The 25528-nt window shown below is 42.6% G+C and overlaps 3 protein-coding genes across 3 annotated transcripts in view; 2 read left to right on the top strand and 1 right to left on the bottom strand.

The window, feature by feature from the left end:
* Positions 1 to 9342, top strand: part of sptbn5 (spectrin, beta, non-erythrocytic 5) — a 56059-nt gene extending 46717 nt beyond the window's left edge. Inside the window, exons 58-70 of the mRNA XM_062523463.1 lie at positions 199 to 354; positions 2964 to 3181; positions 3654 to 3840; positions 4450 to 4626; positions 5076 to 5183; positions 5301 to 6188; positions 6497 to 6565; positions 6694 to 6777; positions 7012 to 7100; positions 7518 to 7631; positions 7839 to 7942; positions 8241 to 8333; positions 8792 to 9342. Of these exons, the coding sequence (XP_062379447.1) occupies positions 199 to 354; positions 2964 to 3181; positions 3654 to 3840; positions 4450 to 4626; positions 5076 to 5183; positions 5301 to 6188; positions 6497 to 6565; positions 6694 to 6777; positions 7012 to 7100; positions 7518 to 7631; positions 7839 to 7942; positions 8241 to 8333; positions 8792 to 8922 (2418 nt within the window). The 3' untranslated portion in view covers positions 8923 to 9342. The remainder of the gene's footprint in view (positions 1 to 198; positions 355 to 2963; positions 3182 to 3653; positions 3841 to 4449; positions 4627 to 5075; positions 5184 to 5300; positions 6189 to 6496; positions 6566 to 6693; positions 6778 to 7011; positions 7101 to 7517; positions 7632 to 7838; positions 7943 to 8240; positions 8334 to 8791) is intronic.
* Positions 839 to 2227, bottom strand: LOC134067202 (uncharacterized). Its single transcript, XM_062522327.1, has 2 exons — positions 1330 to 2227; positions 839 to 1158 (listed from the first exon to the last, which is right to left on the bottom strand). The coding sequence occupies exons 1-2, from the start codon at positions 2098 to 2100 to the stop codon at positions 928 to 930; spliced, it is 1002 nt and encodes a 333-aa protein (XP_062378311.1). The 5' UTR covers positions 2101 to 2227; the 3' UTR covers positions 839 to 927.
* A 6327-nt stretch (positions 9343 to 15669) lies between the features above and the next one.
* Positions 15670 to 17838, top strand: foxg1a (forkhead box G1a). The gene has a single exon (XM_062522326.1). It carries the CDS (start codon positions 15768 to 15770, stop codon positions 16986 to 16988), a length of 1221 nt encoding a protein of 406 aa, XP_062378310.1. The 5' UTR covers positions 15670 to 15767; the 3' UTR covers positions 16989 to 17838.
* The last annotated feature ends 7690 nt before the right edge of the window (positions 17839 to 25528 follow it).

Genomic DNA, 25528 nt, shown 5'->3' with positions numbered 1-25528 from the left:
CAGGGATGTAAGCAACAAACTATTTCATTTTACTGCAAAAAAATCATCCAAACTTCATCCACCTTTGCCCTGTGCCTTCTTATTGTCAATGGAATGTGCAGACGCTGCACAATTCCAACAGGTAGACACAATTAGGCCTACTCAGTGACCAGTCACAAGATGCTGAATGGCACCATATTAATGATTCATCTCTGACAGAATCTACACTCGGCGCGTGAAGTGCACCAGTTTGACAGCGACGTGGACGAGCTGAAGAGCTGGATGAGTGAGAAGGAGGCGGGCCTGGACTCTGAGGAGCAGAACCACGACCTGCTGAGTGTTCAGGCGCTGATCAGCCAACTTGAGGGTTTGGAGGTAAGATCAGGTGATGCCCTCAAATGGTATCAAAATGGAACAATGTTTGAATCCGAAAGACTTTTGTCACAATTCGTCCTGCTGTCCATATTACACTATCATATCCGAGCTCCCGAAAAACGGAGGGCAACACGAACACAGGAACAAGTTGGATAGATTCTGTGTGTGTGTGTGTTTGTGAGTGTTTTATTTGTTTTAAATCACAGTCAGTCTCATGTTTCTGTGTAGAGTTTACAAGGGTTCAAATTCTCTTCTTGAATGCTCTCAAATGGTATAATCAGCATCAGGTTGGATAGATTATCTTTTTTGTTTAATAATGATCATGATCAGTGTAATATTTCTATTCAGTTTCACATTGTTTTGTAAGCGTTGAAATTAGTTATTATTTTACATTGGTCACAATGACGTGGACATTCTATAAATACATCATAGTTCCACACAGCACACTACACAATCACATCCGATTGAATTTCACTGCGTTTTATTAGTAGCCTATAACTGAACTAAAAAGGCGTTCTCATCTAAAGCCAATGTTCTTACAAATACTTAAATACTGTCTACAGAAACAACTCCTCAGTAAGGTGGAGTTAGAGGGAAGTGAAGGTCACAATACGGCAGCAGCACGCTCTGAAGCGCATCCCGTAGTAGATCCTCACACGAAACACCTGGTCCGGGAGCGCACACGGGCACGGCGGTGCCGATTCTGATCAGCATGAATATGAGCGTGACTGTAAATCCGACGGTGCAAATCAGCGGCTTCAAATGCGCTAATAATCTCCTCTTTGGCGGCGTCTTATCAAGCACCTGAAAAGCGAAAAAGGAACGGTCAAAACCCATTCCAACTGGCAGAACTAGGATAATTTCTACTGCGATTGGCCCATTAGTTGCGGAGAATATCGTGTTACATGTTTCCACACCGTGCCCCTAACAGTATGAGGTAGTTATAGTCTACTTTTGCATAATGCTAAAACTTACCATTTCCAAGGCCTCGGGTGGTGTTTCTTGGGGTGGTGTTTCGTGAGGTGGCGTTTCGTGAGGTGGTTTGCCTTGACATAGGCTCAGTTCTTCTAAAACACTCGGCTGTCTGGTGGATTTACGAGGAAATCTGGGTTTTGAGAAACACCTGGTCTGACATGTTCCGAAAGATGTTAGGATATCATGCGTTGGTTGTATTGCTTCGGTAACCTCGACCTTCAATTCTGTCCGTCTCTCATTCCACTCTTTGACAAACTCCGAGCGCTCTTTCAAGGCCGAGTTCAGCTCTTCAAGGGAAGCATCTATCTGCCTTATGTCTTCAAACTTTTGCTGAACGCAGTTTTGTCCGAGGGCACTTTGGTACTCGAGTGTGCTTGCGCAACTGCTGAGATTTTGAATTTGCTCCTTGTCTGTCAATTTTATACGTCGAAGGATGGACAGTTCCCCGAGACGAGATTCTAACTCGTCTTTGAGGTCAGAATTGTTCGTCTCCAATGTCTTCAGTCGAGACTGTAATCTAGTGAGATTATCGGAGCCTTCTTGTAAAGCAAAACGCATCTTATTCAGATCCTCCTGCTTAAGACCAATCTCTTGAAGTTGTGGTGACAGTCTTCGGATTGCCAATTTCAAATTAAGGTTATCACGACAAATAGCGCGATTCCGTTCTGACGCTGCGTCTTGGGCCTTTTGAAGTTCTGCGCTCTCCATTTGGAGTCTCCTGTTGACGAGCAGGAGAGGTGACATACCAGTCTTGTCAGTGGCTCTCAGCATTGTAGAATGTTGACTTGATCCTCAATGAACGTAGATTAGTGAAACCGTGTAAAATATGGATTTACTTCGACAAGTTTCCCGTTGGTAACCCATTGAAGCGGACCGCCCCGCTCAGGGATGCGGCGGTTATGATCAGTTTGTCGGTCCTTGCTTATCGTAAAAATGACCAAAACAACATTATATTTGGGAGATCATTGTGACGTAATAATCCGAGTTACAGCGAAACAAAGAGCAGGCAAAACATTCTATGCAACGTCATGTGCAACAATGAAAAGAGTTTTCATTGAAATATGGTTACATGGTTATGGTTATGACTATTCGGTAAAGCTACAGGAGAATAGCAGCAATAAATAACAATGTATGTAACAGGAGAATAGCAGTAATGTATATAACAATGTATATTCAATCAATGGCCTAATAAAAAAAACAAAAATAATAGCAAACCACAAACCACAAACCATAATCACATAATATCATATTTATTGAAATTACATGTGTGTTTTGACATTGTGTTTGTTATATGGAGGTATATTTATGATGGGGTATAATGAACATATAAGATCATATTTTGTGTAAAATAATTTACAAAACTATAATCCCATTTACAAAACAAATTATGCAATGGAGGGTTTGACAACAGTATTGGATGACCATGATCCTATGGTGAAAATCATTGCATGGGTTCAGCAAAACTTACCATAACTGTTGTGTATGAACACAGTTTTTAATTCCTGCCCTTCTCCAAAGCAACTTACAAACAAGGTACAATGCAAGCACAAATAGCATGTCACCGAATAAAAAACCTTCCCATGAACAAGATGTTATCTCTTTAATGTGTTCCCTTCCCTCCCTCCCTCTCTCAGAGAGACCTGCTGGTGATTGAGGAGGAGGTGCAGCGTCGGCAGGAGGAGGGTGCAGACCTGGTGCGCCGGCTGCCGCAGGTGGAGGAGAGCGTGCGGGAGCGGCTGCAGGAGGTGACCCTCGGCTGGGAGAGCCTGCAGGCCAAGGCCAACCAGCGGCGCCAGTGGCTACGCCAGGCGGAGGCCGTCCAGAGATACCTTGCCGACTGGAGGCAGCTAGTGTACGTGTGCCCCCCCTTCTTCAGTCTCATCAAAAGCAGGCTCAACAGTCGGGCTCAAGCCAAAAAGCCACTCTGATTCTTCATCCACACAGAAGTGCTTGTTGTATCTTGGATATCTTGAGAAGTTTGTGGTAGTAATTCGAACATGGCAGTGCTTTGCCTAAGGCTTAATTAGTAAGTTTCAGCCTGGTTTGATGCTATCTCTTTTTGAATACATCTATAATCTCTATGCAAGACGCAGTCTTATGGGATAAAAATACAAGAGTGATGATCCTGGAAATGTAAAAGCAAATGGCATAATACAGCGGAAATGTGACAATGGCTGTGCGCTACAATCATATCTCCTCCTTGTTATGCTAATGTGTTTCTCTTTTGAAAATGCCATGTTTCAAAATCTCGCCGCAATTTCAAATGCCATTAGCTTTCGGCGCAGCTGGAGTGCTATCGGGATGCTAATTAGCTGCCGTTACAGGACGTGGATGAGGGAGACCCTGTCCCTGGTGAGAGGGGAGGGGATGGGGAGCGAGCCAGGAGACCTGGAGCAGCTGATCAAAAGGCATGAGGAGTACCGCACTCAGATTGACAGACAGCTGGACCAATCACAGGCTGTGAAAAATGAGGGGCGGAGTCTCATAAAGGAGGGGTTCATGTCCCAAGAGGTTAGTATGGTGGCCTATATTTGTGTGTGTGTGCATGTGCATGTATGTTGAAGAACTACGTATGAGTGAATGTTTTCATGACTATTTGTCTTATATGTTGTTCTCCAGGCTAATTCATGGTAGTTTAAGTATCGATTAACAAAATATGTTGTAAAAGTACGTTTATGTCTGCTGGGGTGTATGTTGCAGAGCTTACTGCGTCCATCAAAATGAAAATGTGAAACTATACAGACATTGTCACAGTGTGTGTAGATGTTCTATTCCACAGTGTCGCACAGGACTGAAAGCCTACAGCGCCATGACATCTGTTGACAACTGTTGAGAGACAATTGTCGCCTGTACCATTAATTGGCAAATTGGAGGTGTTTGTAACTGTGTGTGTGCGTGTGTGTGTGTGCGGGCGCGTGTGTGTTTGTGCGTGTGCGTGCTTGTGTGTGTGCGTGTGTGCGTGTGTGTGTGTGTGCGCTTGTGTGTGCGCGTGCGTGTGTGTGTGTGTGTGTGTGTGTGTGTGTGTGTGTGTGTGTGTGTGTGCGTGTGCGTGCTTGTGTGTGTGTGTGCGTGTGTGTGTGTGCGCGTGTGCGTTTGTGTGTGTGTGTGTGCGCGCGCTAGCTGGAGGAGCGTGTGGCGGAGCTGCAGGAGCTGGGGCAGACTCTGCAGGAGAGCTGGGAGGAGCAGCAGCAGCTGCTGGCCTATCAGCGGGAGCTGCAGCAGCTGCAGAGGGAACTGGCGCAGGCCGAGCACTGGCTCAGCGCCCACGAGGGAGGCCTCAAGGCCAACAGCTACGGGGTAGGAGCACACACACACACACACACACGCACACGCACACGCACACGCACACGCACACGCACACACACACACAGCTACAGACACACACACACATGCACAGCTATGGGGTAGGAGCACCAACACAGATACATACACACACACACACACACACACGCACACGCACACGCACACGCACACGCACACGCACACGCACACGCACACACACAGCTACAGACACACACATGCACAGCTATGGGGTAGGAGCACCAACACAGATACATACACACACACACACACACACAGCTATGGGGTAGGAGCACCAACACAGATACATACACACACACACACACACACAGCTATGGGGTAGGAGCACCAACACACACACAGCCGCAGCAGTGACAACTAGGCCAGCAGTGGTAACTAGGTAATTGGCTTAGATGTGGAGATTCACCCTTTGCTCTGTCTCCCAGGACTCTGTGTCGGATGTGTTGGAGCTGCTGAAGAAGCAGGAGGACCTGGAGGCCATGATTGAGGCCCAGAATGAGCGATTCAACGCCTTAAATGAGAAGAAGCTGCAGGTCAGAAAAAAAACTATTTCTAGCATGTGGCCCATGGGCTTGATGGCAAAAACAATAATAATTGAAAAAAAACGCTTTCTAAAAAAAAAGGCATTGTCTTCTTTGATTTTCTTTCAGATTGAGCTTAAAATTGGCAACAGGGAGTCCAAAAAGACACCTGTGCGAGTTTCTTCGCTGAAACACAAGCCGGCGGACCTTACTCTGACTCCGACTCCGAGCTCCCGGACCACCGTGCCTTCTGTGCTCAGGAGCGGCAGCAAAGGGAAAGGCGACTCCTCGGCCTCTGCCTCCGTCCCCACCGCACACTTCCTGAGTAAGGCCCCTCCCAAGGGTTCCTCACTGGCCTCCTCCAGCACACCAGCTTCGCTTTCTCGATCTCCGCTGAGGTCCACCTCGCCCGAGTCCAGACGATCGGCAACGCCGTCGGACAAACGCTCAGAGTCTCCCAGCTTTGCTGAAAAACAGCCCTCTGGTAGTCCCACATCCACGGAGATGCGGTATCCATCCCGGCTTTCTTCCCGTGAGCGAGAACTATCTTCTGGTGTAACTCCAGGAGATAAGCCTCCCATCGCACCAAAGCCAACGCTATCCAGCCAGAGCCTGGAATCAGTGCAGAAGCTAGATGCAGACCCCCCCACACCAGCCCCTAGGTCTTTTGAGTCGCCTGTCTCAGATCAACTAGCCGCACAATCCTCTCCTATCCTCTCTTCCAAGGCTGAGGATACGCCTAAACTGGATTCACCAGACTCTAAGTCTCCAGACCGTCTTGAACATTCCATTGACTTTGATGAGGCTCCACTGCAACGTGCTGAGCCAGTTGCTGTCCGCCCTGAGTCTCCGTGTCCTCCTGAACCGGCCCCCGCTTCCCCAGACCCTGAGCCGGCGGTGGCGTCGTCTGGCTCCGACTCACTTTCTTCATCCCAAGAGCCGGACTCACCTCCGAGACAGGAGGACCTACCAGAGGAGGCTGCCGAGTCCAAGCCCAAGCCTGCTCCTCGAAAATCGGTCAGTTATCGCACAGCTCACACCTTCCATACAAAGTGATAATACAGTACAGGTGTAATTTGACTACCACAGAAACAGCTGTTGGAACACTAGAGAACCCACTCTCTTTCTTGAGACACAACACAACACAACACAACACAACACAACACAACACAACACAACACAACACAACACAACACAACACAACACAACACAACACAACACAACACAACACAACACAACACAACACAACACAACACAACACAGCACAGCGCAACACAAATGCTGAACATTGAGTGACCTGAGGATGTGTCTGTTTCTGCACACAGCCAATTGGAGATTCCGCTGCACGTATGGAAGGAATGTTGGAAATTAGACTGAAACATGGAGGAACCAAAGTAAGTTATCTATTCTTCACAAATTACTCTCTCTCTCTCCCTCCTAAGAAATAATCATTCCCCATCAAGAGGGAGTGGTGGGAGTGGGAATGGTCTGTTGTGTGTCTGACTGTGTTTGTGTGTGTCAGGGTGCAGATAATTGGGAGGCTGTGCATGCTGTTCTGGAGGGGCAGACCCTGAACTTGTTCAGAGACCAGGATACTTCTGAAGAGGTGACACTCTCTCTATCTCTCTATCTTGCTTACTCACTTATTCACTCACTCACTCACTCACTCAATCGCGCGCGCGCACGCACACACACACACACACACACACACACACACACACACACACACACACACACACACACACACACACACACACACACACACACACACACACACACACACACAGATGGACACTGCCTTACCATGAGCTCAAGTACAATTTATTTTGTGTGATTACAGAACACACTATTTCCTCCTATTGGTTTAAAAAATGCCATATGTAAAGACAACCCTTATTACCGAAGAAAGGAGCACACCTTCAAAATAATGTAAGTTTGCACTTAGCCAATGCATCCCTGTAGTGCAAAATCTCCATGCCATTAATACATAATGTTATACACAATTACATCTACTTGCCCATTTTAAATGACAAATTACTTATTTAATTGACTAGATATCAGTTCTGGAGTTTTGCAATTTTAGCCCAATCTACATCTTCCTTACACCTGCACACATTGGGAGACATGATACATATTCATAAAATGATGATCAGTTAAAAGTATTTGGAGGTTAATTCTTCTGTTCACTTTTCTTTTTTTTATTCATATTCCAATTATTTAATTATCATTCATGCATTTTCATCTACCCAATTTCATGAATATCTTTAGGTCAGTTAAGTTAAATGCACTCTGTCACACACTCTCTCTCTCTCTCTCTCTCTCTCTCTCTCTCTCTCCTCTTTGCAGACTGGAAGACGGAAGTCATTATATGTTCGCCGCTGAGAGCGATGACCAACGGAAAGTGTGGGCCCAGGAGCTCCAGGAGAGCATCTCCCCCACTACCTCTCAGGAGCATTACGGGTAACAAAACTACAGATAAAGCAACAAAGTGCTCTGCTCTTCATTCTCCTGCTGCATGATGGGCCTCCATATATATACACGCTTATGGTCTGTAATGGAGTTGAAGTTGAAGAAAGTGCTGTAATGGAGTTGAAGAAAAACAAACCTGCACATCCTGCCTGAGAGCCTCGCCGCCTCACTGTCTCCCGTCTCTTTTGTCCCCTGTAGGAGAAATGTAGCGCTTCAGGGGAGGGAGGCTGCAGAGGCGAGCGCTACAACAGCCGCCGATCCAGACACTGTTGCCACAGACAGGCCAAACGCTCAAGCACACGGTACTGAGACAGAATTTTACACACACACACACACACACACACACACACACACACACACACACACACAGAAAGACACAACACACACACACACACACACACACACACACAGAAAGACGCAACACACAAACACACACACACACACACACACACACACACACACACACACACACACACACACAAAGACGCAACACACACACACACACACACACACACACACACTGTATATAATGTGCATGCAGAACATACATGCACTAGTTGCAAAGCCCCTGCATATTTGAAACCTTAGTCTGTTTCGTAGCTGAGAACGGCGAGATGGACAGAGAGCCGCCACCAAAGCCCCCCCACACCTACTACAATGTACACCGCTATCATGATGATACCAAAGATATGGGTAAGCTCATCGGCACTCTGTCTTCAAGACGAGCAATGAGGGCAATGAAAGAGTTTACCAAACATTACATCCAACACAATCCTCGTTGTGTCTTAATTGTCAGGGTTACTGGGACTGTTCGCTTTAAGCCCAATTCACACCAAAGATTCCCGGCGCGACAAGACTGAGTTGCATCGGTGTGAGTTAGAAGTTGCACGTAGTTGCCAGCCGTCGCAGAGCATTCGACGTGTTTAGTCGCAGTTGCATGGTTTTAGAACGTCGTGGCTCGTCTCGTCTCGTGTCATCGCGAATCTTTGGTCTGAACCCTACTTTAGGTGTGCTCTATGCAACCACTCAGTGTGTGTGTGTGTGTGTGTGTATGTGTGTGTGTGTGTGCGTGTGAGCGTGTGTTCATTTGCATCCACAGGGGCAGGCAGTTGTGTTGTGCGGAGTTGCATATTTTCATGTGTTTGTTACAGGGGATCCTCCAAGGAGCACGCTGACCAGGAACACTCCCCCTTCCGCCCCACCCCCTCTTCCGCCCACAGACACCGGTGGAAAGGACAAGACCAAAACCAAGAGCGTCTTCAAGAAACTCTTTAAGAAATGATCCACCACAAGAGGGCGACAGGCATCCACTCAGCCCACAGTCGCTCATGACTGGCACACTTATAGTTTAAAACAGCAATAGTTAGGCTAACTGTGATGGTTTCCAGTTCCCTTTTTTCAAAAGAAGCTGGATGATTCGGTTTTTAATCAAATGATCGAGCGCATGTTTACATTAAACATATTTCAAAATGTATTTATTTTAACGTCAAAATCTTGAAAAGAGGAGAAACGATATGGTGTGATCACAGCCTATATATGTTGGTAGCATATATATGCTTTTAGGCGAAATATTTTGCAATGATTTTTCGAACTGTATTTTGTAAATCAGTTTTAAATGAAATTAATAATAAAATAAACATTGAAAACATGATATTCTGATAGATATTCAGTGTAACACTGTGTTATAGTAGGCTGCATAATCTTTTCGATTCGGTCAAAAGTGCGGTTTCTCTGACCTTATGGACAATTGTATGGCCTTACCACCTCAGCTGGTTAATTGTATTTTTTCGTTTCCGTCTTGAGGTCGGTGTCTCATGCTTAGCATTATAAACGCAGGTGCAGAATCTTTGCGGGTTCGTTTTAATCATTGATATGGTCACATACATAATCAACGACCCATTTGTTTGTTTGTTCATTTATTAAGATGGCACAATTTTAGTACATTCTGCATAAAATGTTCACTGTCACCACTGTGCGTAAAATATACATTTTAATCCAAATGTATCTCCGTGAAATGCGTAGTAGATTTTATCTACTGCTCTGATGCAGGCCATTTTGTCTAGCACAAGCAAGTTGTGGACTAAAGGGATAATGTCACTCGACATTTTGAAGAAAACAATATTTTATACGCGAAGCACTAGTCTTCAGTAATTGTGCCACTTCACATTAAGCAAGCTTGTCATTACTTTATGTAGATATTTAAATCTCCTTGATCGTTAGTGATAAACCCGGAGACGAGCTAATTGAAACGGTCTCAACTATTATTTCAATCCTGCCAGAGTTTCCGTTGTTTGCAACGATTATAGATGAATATATTATATGCATTATGGTATACATTCAGGTTAAAGACAACCTTGACGACCGTAGATGCGCATTTCTATTCTGGGGTATCCGCGAAGTGTCAAGTGCGAGGCCTGAGACCTGAATGGGTCTAGATGTTCCAGTTATGTTTATGTAAAGAAGAGCCTATAGCCTACCACGAAGTTAGACGCAGATGGAAAATAACAGGGCCACTGCGCATTGTTTCCCCCGGTATAGCCTCCCTAATCAAATCTAAGACCCTTTAGCTGTGTTCGAAATGTTCACTCGTTCACTCACTCACTCGTTCACTATATAGTGTTAACTCTATAGGGGGGCTATGTAGGGGGCTACCTAGGGGACAAGTGGGCCTGGCGATTACCTGTATAAATCAGGCAGGTGGGTTCATTTTGCCGTTAACGATTTGGGACTCTTATATTATCCCCAAGTTATCATGGCACTATGTGGTCCTCATCTGAAAAATGCGTAGGCCTAATGTCAAATTGGAAATCTGAACGTTTTCTGGAAATGCCCTTCCAATGGAAATGCGCTCGTCGTAGTTGTGTTCTATTAAATGCCATCTGATCACAATCTAGCCTACTTTTGTGCATAGAGGTAGGGGGCGCTAGAGACCATATAAATTCTTGAGAGACCGTGAGTTCAAAAGTTCACCATTGAACGAGGTTTATTTTGTCAGACAGGAATTGCCAGAAACCCTTTTTAGTTAAGTCTACAGACATATTTTGGGTCATTATTGGTTCCAATGAACACCTATCGGCGCAACCAACTGAACACTGTTTAAATTGGCTCCGATTTAAGTAGGCCGGTATATGCTAATCAAAGTCCGATTTCTCATTTCTAGTAGTCTAAACTAAATTAAATGCTATTTTGTAGTAGCCTACATTGCACTTGCAGGTCATCAGGTATTTGCATTGTTCAGGGCAACCCTCAACAAATTCGTTGAAATAGGCTACTCTATCAAGTAGGCTATAGTCTAACAATAATCAGCAACTGATGATGTCAAGAGTAAACATTGTCTTTAATATTTTAATTTTATTGTTACAAGATAGTTATAAATAAATAATTACGTTTAGGCCTAGGCTACACCAACACAAATAAACGCGTTTAATAGGCTTTATTCAGTGTTAAGACATACAACATAAAGCACATTTTCGTTAACTCGGTTAAATTGTATTTTAAATGGTCCGAATTTGGTAGTCTTATGACAGAAATAATTGTGAAGAAAATATGTGTTAACATTTTCAGCGTGATTTTGTCCGCATTCCCCGATGCTCTTGAAACATGAAAGTGGAAGGGCCTATTCAGAGTCTGTGAGAATTCATCGGATTCATCTGAGCTTGAGGACTGCGCTAATTTGGTCTATTGCCTATACTTTACTTTGGTTGTTGTTGTTATTATAGTTGGTTGTGGTGCGCCATTGGGTGTATTTATAGGGACACCTTACCGAAAACATTTGATCTGTTGCTACTCATGGATTGCGAACGAGCCACACTTTCTCTCCTTGTTCATAAATAGCCTATAAATCAAACTGGACACTCGAAGAGCGCAGACCTCTACCAAGGCCAGGTGTCCTATCTCGCAAAGTGAACAAGAAATCGTGAAAGCTTTAGTGAATATAGGCTATTCCGATACTGAGCAGACAAACAAAATAAATAAACCTTAAATGCCATGAAATGTTCATTCAGACGTAATCTAATGAGCTAAAATAATATGTCCTTCAAGAAATGTTATCAGCCTCTATAGCCTACGATTGCTTATTTATAAAGTCATGGTTTAACAAAGGCCTGCCATATTAAGTCACTGACATAGGACAGGAGAGATCAGATAGTCGGCTTTTATGGTTGTTTTCTTTTCTGCAATATACCTAGCGCTCAAATGTAATAACTTGTATAGCAATCCTCAACGTTTAATTGAATTAATCTGTTCTGTCTTGGAGCAAGTTGTTCTGACGAGAGCGCCAGTCTTGCAAAATAACATGAAAGGAATAGACTGATTGATATCTATAATGGAGCCTCCGGTTTGAATGTGCAGTTCTCCATCCAAGTCTGTGACAGATGAAGGCATTTCGGGGCGTCCACTAATGTGTGAAGAGAAGCTGGTGGACTGGCTACCGCCAGAGGGCGATCCAATTATACACTTTGGAAATAAGACCACTATGTGGGCTCTGGGCTGTAGCCTATCCCTGCCTGTGTAGCTTATTGCAGGCGACATAGCCTATCCCTTAAAGGTGAACAATTACTGTTTATGTAAGTGATATGTTTACAAACAATTTGTTATGAGTGGGCTATACCGAACACCCCCAGTGAAACCAATAAATGCTAGCTACTTTTGGCCAAGCTTTTGTTTGGATTTTTACAGTAGGCTATAAGGAGTAAACTATGGTGCATCGCGCGTTTGAGCTGCTTTCTGCATAGCCATTCTAATCACGTTCATGAAAACACATGCCATATGTCTTCATCTTTATATGTATGTAAAGACAGACATGTCTGTCTGAGAATTTTTATTTTTATTTATCAAAAAGACAGGCGTCATGACAGTTCAATCGACTAAACCACATTTTCACAAATGGCTATAATGCAAAGTTTAGAGGACAAAACTCAAACGTCTCCCGTGGTACACATAGCCTACATTTCCAGAGCGCAGCATTCCCACGCCTTTAGGTGACATTGACAGACCTGTAGCTAGATACATTTTGTCCACGAGCAAGCACATTTGTTTTAAAAATCCGTTAATCACTTAATTATCAAGCTACACGTTTGTCTGAGCACCGTGAAGTGTGTAATAAGCATTTTGAAAAATAATGCCTGTATAGGCCACAAGACAATATCCCCGTATTCCCAATTAGCAGTGATGTGAAAATACTGTGAAAATATTGGGTACATCTGTTCATTAGACTGCATAGTATATCCTTGGTTACTTCTTAAAAACCTCATAACAATAAGTTGTGTTATAAGTTGAGTTTCCTCATATTAGTAAGTTAATTGCAATGCATTGTCAACCAATTGTGGTGCTTCGGGGCAATTTGGGGCTCTTGATATAGGCTAACCTGTATTAGCCGGCACGAAATGTTGCTACTCCAGGGTTAGAACACTTGTAATGACAGCATTCTGATGATCCTATACAGTATCTCTGTCCCTTCGTCTATCCATTCGTCCATCCGTTCGTTCGTGCATTCATTCGTTCATTCATTGCCAGGTATTTTTCGTTCAGTTGTCCCCAAGAAAGACATGCACTTTCTTGAGCATGGGGTGAGTTGAGAATAGGAATGCAATTTTCTGATTTAGGCCTATACAATAGGTCAAAGAAAAAAAAATATGAGTGTATGTTTATTTTTTGCAAACGTGCAAAGTTCAAAGACGGCGCCGCTACCGATTCACAGCGAGTAAATGATGCTACAAGCTCTCTACTTTAAAGCATCATGTTGTTGGTGAAGGTTCACGCAACATTCAGAAGGCGCTGGGTCTCCAGAATAAACGCTTTACACCGGGACTCGCTTATCTGCCGGTACACATCACCTTCAACTTCTAGGCATGATTCAGTGAACTGGGCTGCTATCATTAACACGCAGGTCTTTTATTACCAAATAAAACGTCCACATGCTCCTGGCGCAATAAGCAATATCGATCAATATCAATATCGATAAATAACACAATTTAGAGATGTATAAGTCCCATTAGTTATTATCGTCAACTGTTCGCATATAGGCCTAGTACTTGGTAATCTAATCGAATGGCATTCAGTCGGCCTGGGTTAAGATAAACACAAGACGACAACTGTGACAATATATGGAATAATATGTTCTGAAAAGTTAAAACTATAGTTAATACCCAATGTTAACGGGGTTATTTGAATGTGCATGGTGCCCTCCAAAACGCAAACGTAAAATAATCACCCGCAGACTTGCGTAGCCTATATATAATTCTCTCTAACAGGCTTATCACAAGTGTATTTGCTGCTGGACTATAAACACTGACGTTTCTATCTTCCCCTGAGCGCGTTTTGTGCCATGATCAAAGCGCAACATGTCCGAATAAGGACGCAGGCGCATCAATGTGGAGTCACAGGGATTCCACTAAGGTTTGTTTATTTGTTTGTTTGCTTGCATTTGCGTGTGTGTATGTGTGTTTGTGTGTTTGTGTGTTTGTGTGTGTGTGTGTGTGTGTGTGTGTGTGTGTGTGTGTGTGTGTGTGTGTGTGTGTGTGTGTGTGTGTGTGTGTGTGCGCGTGTGCGTGTGTGTGTGAGGGAGAGAGACAGAGAGAAAGCTGTGTGTTGGAGCGCTGGTGCATGTGTGCGCCTGCGTGTGTTGCGTTGTTTAGTCAGACAGACCTCTGTGATGCTGTTACTGCCGGCAAACATGCACCTCTCGCGCCTTCCCTCTATCGTAAGACTTCAAACAAACACGGCGGTTCAATTGTAAGACCGTTCACCCTTCGCCATGCCGTGTGTCAGATGCTTGACACGAATACTACATGTCTTCTACTATTCAACAAATAGGACTTCAGTTTGGTTATGCGCTATGCAATGACTTGAGGTTTAATAAAGTCAATGTAGGCCCGATGCCTGAATGAAATATAGGCATACATGCTGAGGTTAAATCAGCAGGCAGGCCTGCATGTTAGGGCAAACAGCGCCAATAAAGTAGGTCCAATAGTTTACTGTCAGCATACCTGGTGCTGCATGGAGTTTACATGTGCTGCAGCTTATTAAATAGGCACAATTTGATCGCACCTGGTATCCAAATGTTCCCCTCCTATAAAAAACAATGCTGGATTGTTATTTTCAAAATCGGAAGACCCTACAGCCCCTTGCACACTATTATTAATTATTTATGTCGGACTCGCAAAATCTATCCATAGAATTCAGGGGGGGGGGGGGGCTTATTCGTAGCAAAATGTACTATTGCTAAAACTACTACTACAGCTACTAATACCAACTAATACCACCGCTACTACTACCAGTGATAATAATCATACAATAATACAATAATAACAATAATAATCTGATATGTATATAGATAGATAGATAGATAGATAGATAGATAGATAGATCAGGATAGAGTCAGATCCATTAATCAGTGCACTAGAAACTTTCAGTAGGTTCCAATTAGTTCTTAAATAAAATGCTTTAAAGGGCAAATGCTTATGTTACTCTTGTTTTAGATATGGATAGTTTTATTTAAGATGTCCTAAAAACATGTCCAAATCTTTCTTTCCATGTCCAATTTCAAATATTTGCAAAAGATCTTACACTTAAAAAGTAACGACTGTTTCAGACAGAAAATAGTACCTGTCTTCAGCAGCTACATATCTGTTTCCCTCTTGTTTTTCCCCCGCGGTTTGTAAACAAGCGTTTAAGCAATAAGCCTGTGTTGCATCAGCAGTCTAAAACGATCAAAAGCAGTGAAATAGACTGAGGTGATGTGATCTATTTTCTTGGTTGGGATTTTTGCTCCTGAAAATGAAAACCTTTGTTGAGTGGATGTGCGCATTCTGCATTGCATTGGTGGACCTTGTGTATCCTTACGCACTTGAACAACCGCTAAGAACTGCGCAATGATTGGCTGCTACGAGGGAGGACGCGTTAATACTTATGGTGCCGTGGTTGGCTGGAGTCTGAAAAAGGTTCAACCAATTTTTTCTACAGCTTAGTGTCTGTGGCTCCCGTAATTAATTGTAGCTTGCTGTCTCTTATCGATGTGTTTTTGAAGAACATGAAATAGTTATTTTTTATTATCGTTTGAGGACTCGCCAGCCTAAGACACTGAGATCCGACTGTGCTGCTGGTTGTTGCCATTTTACCTTGCGTGTGATGTTGGACATGGGAGAACGGAAAGAAGTGAAAATGATTCCTAAATCGTCGTTCAGTATAAACAGTCTGATTCCTGAGACCGTCCTGAATGACAACCCGCACAGGTCAGTCCCCGAAGAAGAGGAGAAGATTCCCTCTGTGGTTCAGGAAACTAAGTCGGAGAATGTGTGCAATAAAAGTGACAATGCTCCGCACGAGTCGACTTGCACTGATGAGAAAGAAAAACAGGAAGAGAAAAAGGATAGCAAAGACGGCGAAGGAGGGAAAGACGGGGAAAAGAAAAATGGCAAGTATGAGAAACCCCCTTTTAGTTATAATGCGCTTATCATGATGGCAATCCGGCAGAGTCCGGAAAAACGCCTCACACTGAATGGCATTTACGAGTTCATCATGAAAAATTTCCCCTATTATCGGGAGAACAAGCAGGGTTGGCAGAATTCCATTAGGCACAACCTCAGTCTTAACAAATGTTTTGTGAAAGTCCCCCGGCATTATGATGACCCCGGGAAGGGAAACTACTGGATGCTTGACCCCTCGAGCGACGATGTGTTCATCGGCGGGACAACAGGCAAACTTCGTAGGAGGTCGACAACATCCAGGGCTAAGCTAGCGTTTAAACGCGGCGCTCGCTTCACTTCCACCGGACTCACATTCATGGATAGAGCCGGGTCCTTATACTGGCCGATGTCTCCATTCCTTTCCCTTCATCATCCGAGGGCAAACAGCGCTTTGAGCTACAACGGGACGTCGTCGACTTACCCTAGTCATCCAATGTCTTACAGCACAATGTTGACTCAAAACAGTTTGGGAAACAACCACTCTTTTCCTGCCTCCAATGGCCTAAGTGTTGACAGACTTGTGAATGGGGAGATTCCGTACGCCACTCACCACCTCACCGCGGCCGCGCTAGCCGCGTCTGTGCCATGCGGCCTCTCCGTTCCATGCTCTGGGACATACTCTTTAAACCCCTGTTCCGTTAACCTGCTCGCAGGGCAAACCAGCTACTTTTTCCCCCACGTCCCCCATCCCTCCATGACCTCCCAAAGCAGCACTTCAATGACGGCCCGGACTGTGTCCTCGTCCCCTCAGACGCCCTCCTCCATCCCCTGTGAATCTTTAAGGCCTTCTCTACCCAGTTTCTCTTCAGGACTTTCCAGCGGACTTTCTGATTACTTCACGCATCAAAATCAAGGGTCAACCTCAAACCCACTTATACACTAACTAATCCTGCACAGGAGCAGACTGTAAGTGAACATTTTTCACCATTTACATTGTAATATAAAATAATGGAGAAATTAAGCAAAGAGAAAGAACAAAATGCAAGCAGTCGAATTCCAGGTATTTTTTATGAATATTCTGCATTTATTTCTGTATACAAACGTCATATACATACGTCAAATGTTGGGAAGTTGTTTTATTCCTCTGTCAGCAACGTGCAATGTGACAAGAAAAAAGACGAAGATAAAATGTAGGCTTTTTTTTTTTTTAAAAGGCAGTATAATTACATTAGAATGTGTATTGAAATAGTGACTGCAGATTTGCCTAATTTTAATATAACAAAATATCTAATATCATCACGTCACCCACCAGTCCCATGTTTGCAGTATTATTACCGTGAGTGCGCTGGTGGAATATGATTTTGAAAAAAAAATTACACACTAATTTTTATTTTGAAAATTTCAAATAAATATGTGTTCTTAAAGTGCAGATTACCCGTGCGATTCCATGGCTCTTTGTTATTTTTGTCCTTTTTTATTACAGATAGGTAAATGCACTTACAATGCTTTCGTTCTTTTCAAAATACTGTTACTTTGTAGACCAAAGACTGGGTATAGAAAAAAAGAGAATTTCAGTATTCACCACACCTGACTGACCGTTTGAGAAGGGGACAAAAGGAATGAATGCCTTTAGCCTGTGTTGTGCATATTTTACTGTAGGCCTATGTGGCCACCACCAGGTCACTTTTTTGTAATTAGTAAATTGTCAATACCTATTTGTAATTATAGGTTAACTTTGCGAACGTGTAACCCGTGTTGAGTAAATGCCTCATAAAATATGGAGTGATTGTTGATGTCGTCTTTAAATTTCATGGTTGTGATATTGTGGTCTTATGCCCGTGTTTTGTCGCTTAAACTGTTAACCGAACAAAAAATAAAAGAAATAGGTCAAGTCCAGTAATCATGAATAGTTTGTCTTTCTTGTCAATTCAGAATTGCAAATGGGTAATGTGGACTCTACTGAAATACCATGTAAATTAAGATGATATAAGTTTAAATTTAAGCGACAGTTTGCGGGTAGGACCTTTAGGCCTTGGCGTTTGGCGGCAATAGATTTGCTCGTGTTTACAACTGGTCTTGTTGACCTCGGAAGCCTCCAATCTCCGATCTGCACGCTATCTCATGGTCTACGGTCAGGTCTACATTAAGCCAATTACATCTTATCACAACTTACCAAAATACAGCAATAGATAAAATCAGACCGAGCTTTTGTAAAGCAATTATGCTTGTGTGTGTAGCATATTATTTTGTGTTCGCAGTGATGCATGGCACATTTAGAGGTCTGAGCCATTTTGAGAAATCAAAGCTAAACACATATGTGAACAGCATATGACACATACTTATTTTGGTGACAATTATATAGCTATGACATAGCCTGAAATAGGAAAAGAAGGGCAAAAGCAAAACCTTTTGCAGCCTACTACACGTTACATTTGAAGAAGCTTGACCTATGATGGCCAACATTTAAAATATAGGGCAACCGTCATGTCCTCGGCTGACCAGAAAAAATGTGTCACCGTCTCACACAGGCCTGTAATATCCCTACAGAATATTAACAGAAATTAAATGGTGAGAGCCCAACTTTCAGCATTATAGCCTACATCCAGCAATTTGTTCATTTCGAAAAGAGGCATCGTGTTGAATGTGTACGACTGTAATCCAATAACCTCGTTGCTTTTCACAATAGCCCGGTGACACTCTATATCTCCCCTGTAAGATGTTATCGTTCAGATGTTAAACGGGGTGACCACTCAGAAGACAAAGGCTGAAAGAGCCAGGGTTCAAATTTAAATGTAGAATATAGCCTACGTGTATCATCGTCTGTTCTACACATGTGTATCTCTTCCATTCTAAAATGACAGTAGGCCTACATATAGCTTCCACATATAGGCCTATATAAAAGACTGTATATTTATTTGGACTTATTTTCACCTATTTCTCCAGTTTGATTTATGTACAGTAGTAAAAGAAAAATGTTTTCCTTTTACTATTCCACGGGTGGCAATGAGCTACCATTACGCAAAATAGGCTGTGTTTGGAAAATAAGTGCTGCCTATTATTTTGTGTGTTGGAGCCTTGCTTTTGTCCTGAACATTAATGTTGAAATTGCATGTTTTGTTTCAAAAATGCAACTTTCAAAAATCAAATGAATGGCAAAAAATATGAACTCCGCTATAGGCCTACTGAAGTGGGATGTTAGGCTAGCCCTTGTGGATTTATAGCTGCTCAGTGTGATGGTACTTGGTTGGGGTTTAGGAGGTGTGATTATTTCCCTATGCATATGGCATGTAATTGCTTTGTACCTGCAAATAATTTGTGGTGGCGTCCAGCCCACAAACGTTAACAAATAGCCTACTTGAACCGCAACTAAGCAAATTCATCACCTACTCTAACAAAGGATCAATTGAAAAAAAAGAAGCTTCAGTAGGTGTGGAAACCAATTTTGTTTGTGCCTGGGGAAAAAAAAACTATACGTCTAGCCTAGCTTGTCTCTCGTGGATATCTCAGAACAATACATATAGAGCTATTTTTGCACTTGTCTGAGTGCGTCGGATGGGTCTGGGGTCCATACTAGTGTCTTGTAAGGCGTGGTTGGGGCGCATATAGCATAGGACAGAGATTACGATCGGATTTATGAACTACCTGTCCCCAACCCTTTAATGGTCGCAAAGCAAGAGCTTATAGGATTGCCATTCTGTATATGGCGTAGACCTGTGTAAGACCATCTATATCCTTGATTTATTTCATGAGGAATAGCTCACGCCTAAATAAATAGACTAGAATAACGTGGAGGATCAAGGCAGCCAATGGCAAGGGCGAAAAGGCCACAATCCATTTGTCAAAATGGCCTCAGCCGAGTCACGGTATTTTTCAGTCACGTGATCGCAAATGACAATACCGTGGAATTGCCCCTATGGATAAAATACATAGCCTGCACGTGGCAATTTACTGAACCTGCTAGACTGGCATAATGCTCTCAGTTCAGAGGTAGGCCTACTTACTTAATCAACTGCTCTTCGACGTGGTACAATTCTGCTGTGTAGCGCCAGGACCCGTGAATGCAAAGACATCTGGTCAATCAGTGCCCTACATGTACCATGCAGGCTGTAGGCCTATGTCCTTCCGGCACATTTTTGGACAGGTAGATAAATAAATAGATTGATATAGAGACATGAATATAGCCTGTATTGACATATCTACAGCCTAGATATCACATCACACAGCCTATTATAGCCCATCTAGGCTACAGTATAGCCTATCGATAGACAGACGGACAGACAGGCAGGCAGATAGATAGATAGATAGATAGATAGATAGATAGATAGATAGATAGATAGATAGATACCAGTCCTTTGAGACGATTGACAGCAGTAGGCCTAAGCTGGTTCAGGGCACCATTCTTACCGGCTTAACGGGGCTTTATCCACGAGCTCCACGAGTTGGCAATACATTAGCCTCGCAAACCTCTATTTATGCGTAAATATTGAAAGGGCGACCTTGAATACAGAATGCTACTACAATGATGTTACCAGCTCTTTCCTCGCTTAGCCATGACAGTATGCAGAAAAGTTATCACATTTTATATCTCCAGTAGCCTCGAGGCCTACTATCTTGTTTCGTGCAATATGTAGGCCTAGTATTTGTATGAAATGAATGTCATACAGTTTGTTGAGTGTCGGCTTGCAGAATATAGGTATGATCCTAGGCTCTCAATAAAAGCTGCGCATCGACCACAGGAGTTATGATATAGACTAGGCCCTCTCTCTCTCTCTCTTTCTCTCTCTCTCGCTCTCCCCCCCCCCTCTCTCTCTCTCTCTCTCTCTCTCTCTCTCTCCGATGCAATCTGAGAGTTGCAGACTGAGGGCGCTAGCATTTCGCAGAATGCTGGGCCAACAGTAATCGCATACACCTCATACACATACCAATCTCTCTATCAACTTGCTTGAGCCGAACATCTAAAAAGCGAGTAACATGTACAAGCTGTGAAACAACAAACAACAACAATGACTTCAATGATCTCGTTCCAAGCCACAACTCAATAAAAGCCTCTTATTAAGGCCCAGGCAAACGCAGCACTGTACAACTACTAGTTTTTTTGCAACATTGAATAACCTACAAATGCTGCTTTAGCAACCACATTTGACTCTTTTCTATGAAATTCACAACGACGAAATATAATAGGACTAATAAAAGCAATGACGAATAACACATTTTAGCAGCCTAATAATAATAACAGTAATGCTATATTATTATTATTATTAATAATAATAATAATAATAGTGTTATTATGATTATGATGATGATGATTATTATTATTATTAGACTAGGCTATTTTTTTGTTTGTTTTTGGCTTGTAGAAGTAGGCTTTACATAAGTTGTTATTTATGTTAAATGTAATTGGATGAAACATCCAATAGGTTGTGGGTATAACCCCGACAGATCAACAATTTTTACCGATTATGATGTTCACATCAAGAGGTTAAATGCTGATTTTTTTTTACATTTGTTTTTTTTTTTCTGAAGATTAACACCTAAACCGGCCCTCTCGGAGTCGGACCTCTCTTCTCTCCAGTTTGTGCAGAGCAACAGGCTGTTTTAAAACGGTCATGTAAAAACAGAGCGCTTGTTTCCCTTAACTGTATTGTAGAAAATTAGTTTCTTGTGAGAGAATTAGAAAACATTCGACAGATCGTGAATAATCGTTTTAATGAGTGTGTAAAGCGCGCGACTTGGTGCACCGAGCTGTCGGGTTACACAAACAACTTGTACTGTGACGGAACCAGATTGTTGAAGTGCAAAGTGGTGTCAGTCCAATTTACCCCGCCCTCACTAAAACCACAGATCCTACACACGGACTGCAATTGTTCCAATTACATAAGGTAACAATATTGTCTTAGACTGAGAGTGATCTCTGGGTTTCTTTTCGACTGTACGATGCTCACCGGTAAATAGTCAAAGCATAAAATTGAGAAAGTATCTTTCTCTACACCAGAAATATGCACTTATTTATCCATCTACTGTCATGGCAAAGATTGCGTATATGCTTCACATATAAAGTCTAGTCTATGCCTTTTGTGCGCGCGTGCGTGCTTGCGCGCGCGTGTATGTGTGTGTGTGTGTGTGTGTGTGTGTGTGTGTGTGTGTGTGTGTGTGTGTGTGTGTGTGTGTGTGTGTGTGTCTGTGTGTGTGTGTGTGTGTGTGTGTGTGTGTGTGTGTGTGTGTGTGTGTGTGTGTGTGTGTGTGCGTTCTTGTGCGTGTTTTAGAGCAAAGGAGTTAGATTTGGATGTTGTAGCGTGCAGCTGGCTGCAGATTGTTTGGTCAGTATCCCGTGAGCAACTCATTTATTGGAGACGGCCCCCTGGATGACCAGGGATGAGTTTAGAGAAGGCTAGTGCAGATGTTTCGCCACCGAGAAGGGCCGAAATGATAACTCCTCTCGCGTTTCCCCATCCGTACCGCCAAGTATTCATTCACTGTATGTCCACTATCAGTTTGCTCCATTGACCGCTCCATTGTTTAGTGACAGTGTTGTCCCAAAGTTAATGGATTTCAATGAAAAGTTCCACCAGATAAATAGAAATCGCATCCCATATTTGTAGCCTTGTGTTGGTTTTGTGTCCTATTTTGTTGAGTATACCCTGTGTTATTACATTGTGTAAATATGGCTGCAGTCCATGTCTTCCTATTTTTCTGTTGTCATGATCTTAAGAATACCCTATTCTATTTACATCACCATAGCGTCAAATCTTCTAATTTTATGAATGGCATTGTTTTCCCTTACGCCACTGGGTGTCTTGCTGTAGCTACATACATTGACCTCGTCCTTCCATGCTACATACACACCTCTGTTACTGACACCGTCTGTTGATCGTGACTTTTGTCGGAAACGAGCCTCATACATGTGATTGTAATAACAAAATGTGATTGCGGCTCAAGTTTGCGCTTTCGAACCATTGAACAATTCCAGTGCCACCAAGCCCTGCTTCTTGATTTTCCGGTCCATGACACGACAGCTGAATTCTTGAAGGATTTCTCTGATTGCACTATAGAAACGGAGTCTTTATAGACCTAATTTTGGTGGAAGCCTGGACTGGGTGGTAGCTTTAACTCTCCACACTGGGCTATGAAGGAGAGCGTCTTAGAGGTTATGTGGATTTTTTTTTTTTCATTTTTTTTTTCATGAGGGCTTATTAAAAGAGGGTAAGCGTTAATGATGGCCATTGCCAGAGCTCTTCACACTCATTCAGGAGAGGCCGTGTGTATGGCTTTGCAGTATACACACAGACACCACGCATTGGCCCAATATGTTTGTCTGGTGAATGCAGTCGCCAGAAGCACACGCCACCTGCAAAGCGCCATCTGATTCACTTTGCACAGGCCTGCTGAAATCACTCCCATAGTAGACCTGTGCACAAATAATACAAAAGAATGGCATATTATTTGTATTATTATTATTATTATTATTATTATTATTATTATCATTATTATTATTATTATTATTATTATTATTATTATTTGTAGTCAATATATTTATTGCTGGTGATTATGAAGATGAAGGAGAAAGTATAGGCTAACTGTTGTCTTTTCTAGTTTCTGTGATTGGCTGTAGATTTATTCTCCATCATTCAGTCAATTCTGAGCAAAGATATCTCAAAAGTGGACGAGCCAGGGCTCAGAATCACAGCTCTTATGGTTTCGGATTGCAACCCTTTATTGAGGTAGGATGTCAGCAGTGTAGGTACCACTCCTATGGGCTGATGATGAATGTATTTTGGATGAAAAACAAACCAGTAGTCATTTCAGCTCATTAGCTACTCAAATAGGCGTTGTGTGCTGGGATGATCTTAGAACTTGTCGCTCTGAACTTGCACTGGAGAGTTTTGTTATCACAACTCTAAGAAATGCTAACACTCGTTTAGAGGCATATCTTGTGTACAATAAAACGTTGCATGTGCGGAATTGGTAAGATAAGTCTGTAAGTTAACTTTTGTTTATACCTAGTTAGCCTGTGCCCCCATTATTTTCAAAACCTGGCATGGAGGAATGTTTGGCTTGACGCATGCGTCTAAAACGTAATGTGTGTTTACAAATAAGTTGCAGTGTTAGTAGAAAAATATCTAGGGCAACAACATTTGTTATTGTAATTATAATTATAATAATAATTATTATTATTATTATTATTATTATTTTGTTATTATATCGTAATGTCTCTGTAACACATGCGTAATAGGCATCATGTAGGCCTAGTATAACACTGAAATGATACATTGTGTTAATGTTGTCACTGCAGATTGCGGTAGCTTTAAAGCAGCCACATGTGAAACTGAGCATGTTAGTCAAATAGGCTACAGCAAAACTGACCCAACTGTGCAATCGGGAAGCTAACATAATTAAAGGATGTTAACTATACATACCATGTATGGCATTAGTCTAGTGTATGCTAGATAGACTATTTGATAATTAGCCATGTAGAGGGGTGACTTTTAAACATATATTTTTAGGCCTATAGGACTGACTGTTGATCAGAAGGTAACGACTCACGCGTAAAATAGCCCTTAGCCTATTTTTTTTCCCCACACCGTGACATGATCTGCTGGTTTTGTTGTCTCATTGGCTCACTGGGTAATCTAGCGAGGAGAATGGCACAGGAACACTGCTGCTTTCAGGTAAACTAACGCTAGCAACCATGGTCGCCGCTTTTAGAAAGAAACTTACAAGTTGTATTATTAAGGCTGAATGTTTCAATTATTTTGCAGCTTTCTATTAAATAGCCCAATATTGGTGACCATGTTTGTTTTTAATGAGTGGGCCTACAATCAATGAACCCGATTGAATTACAAAGCAACTACTTTATGGTGATATGTAGTCTTTAAGTCTATATCTAATTCTAATTTGTTCAGCACTTAGCGATTAGTTGGACATTTCAACAGCGTGTCATATGGATCTAGGAATTAAAATAATGTGTTAACACTTTTTAAAATTCAGATATCTTGTGCTAATTAGTTTGAAATGATACTGCATGCAATTATTAACGTTTTCGCAGTTCACTGTTGCTTGCTCTCTATCTCTACCTCTCTCTCGATCCCTCTCTCTCTCTCTCTCTCTCTCTCTCTCTCTCCCTCTCTCTCCCTCTCTCCGATCTATGACGAAATGGATATTTGCCAAATAATGGTGGGGAAAGAAATCAACGCAATGTCAGAATCTAAGAAACATACAACCACTGCTTAGCTTCACTCCAAAAAATCAAAATGCCAGAAACGCTGTACTACTTTCACCTCTTCTTTGTTCGTCCAGAAAAGAATGAAGATATTTTCCCTGCTCCGTCTTTTGGGGTGAGGCAGGTTGTCTGTCAGCGAAGCAGAGGCGACAGTCTGTCTGCACGCCGTAAGCTGATCCGCAGAGTGCTGGAGGAAAACGGGCAAGATTCCTGGCTTGCAAGCCGAGATATTGATCTACCTCAACCACCTAAACAAAGCCTCACCT

Source organism: Sardina pilchardus, chromosome 20, assembly GCF_963854185.1.
Source record: "Sardina pilchardus chromosome 20, fSarPil1.1, whole genome shotgun sequence".
NCBI lineage: Eukaryota > Metazoa > Chordata > Actinopteri > Clupeiformes > Clupeidae > Sardina > Sardina pilchardus.
The sequence above is the reverse complement of the archived record's forward strand: the minus strand, read 5'-3'. Positions and strand labels throughout refer to the sequence as shown.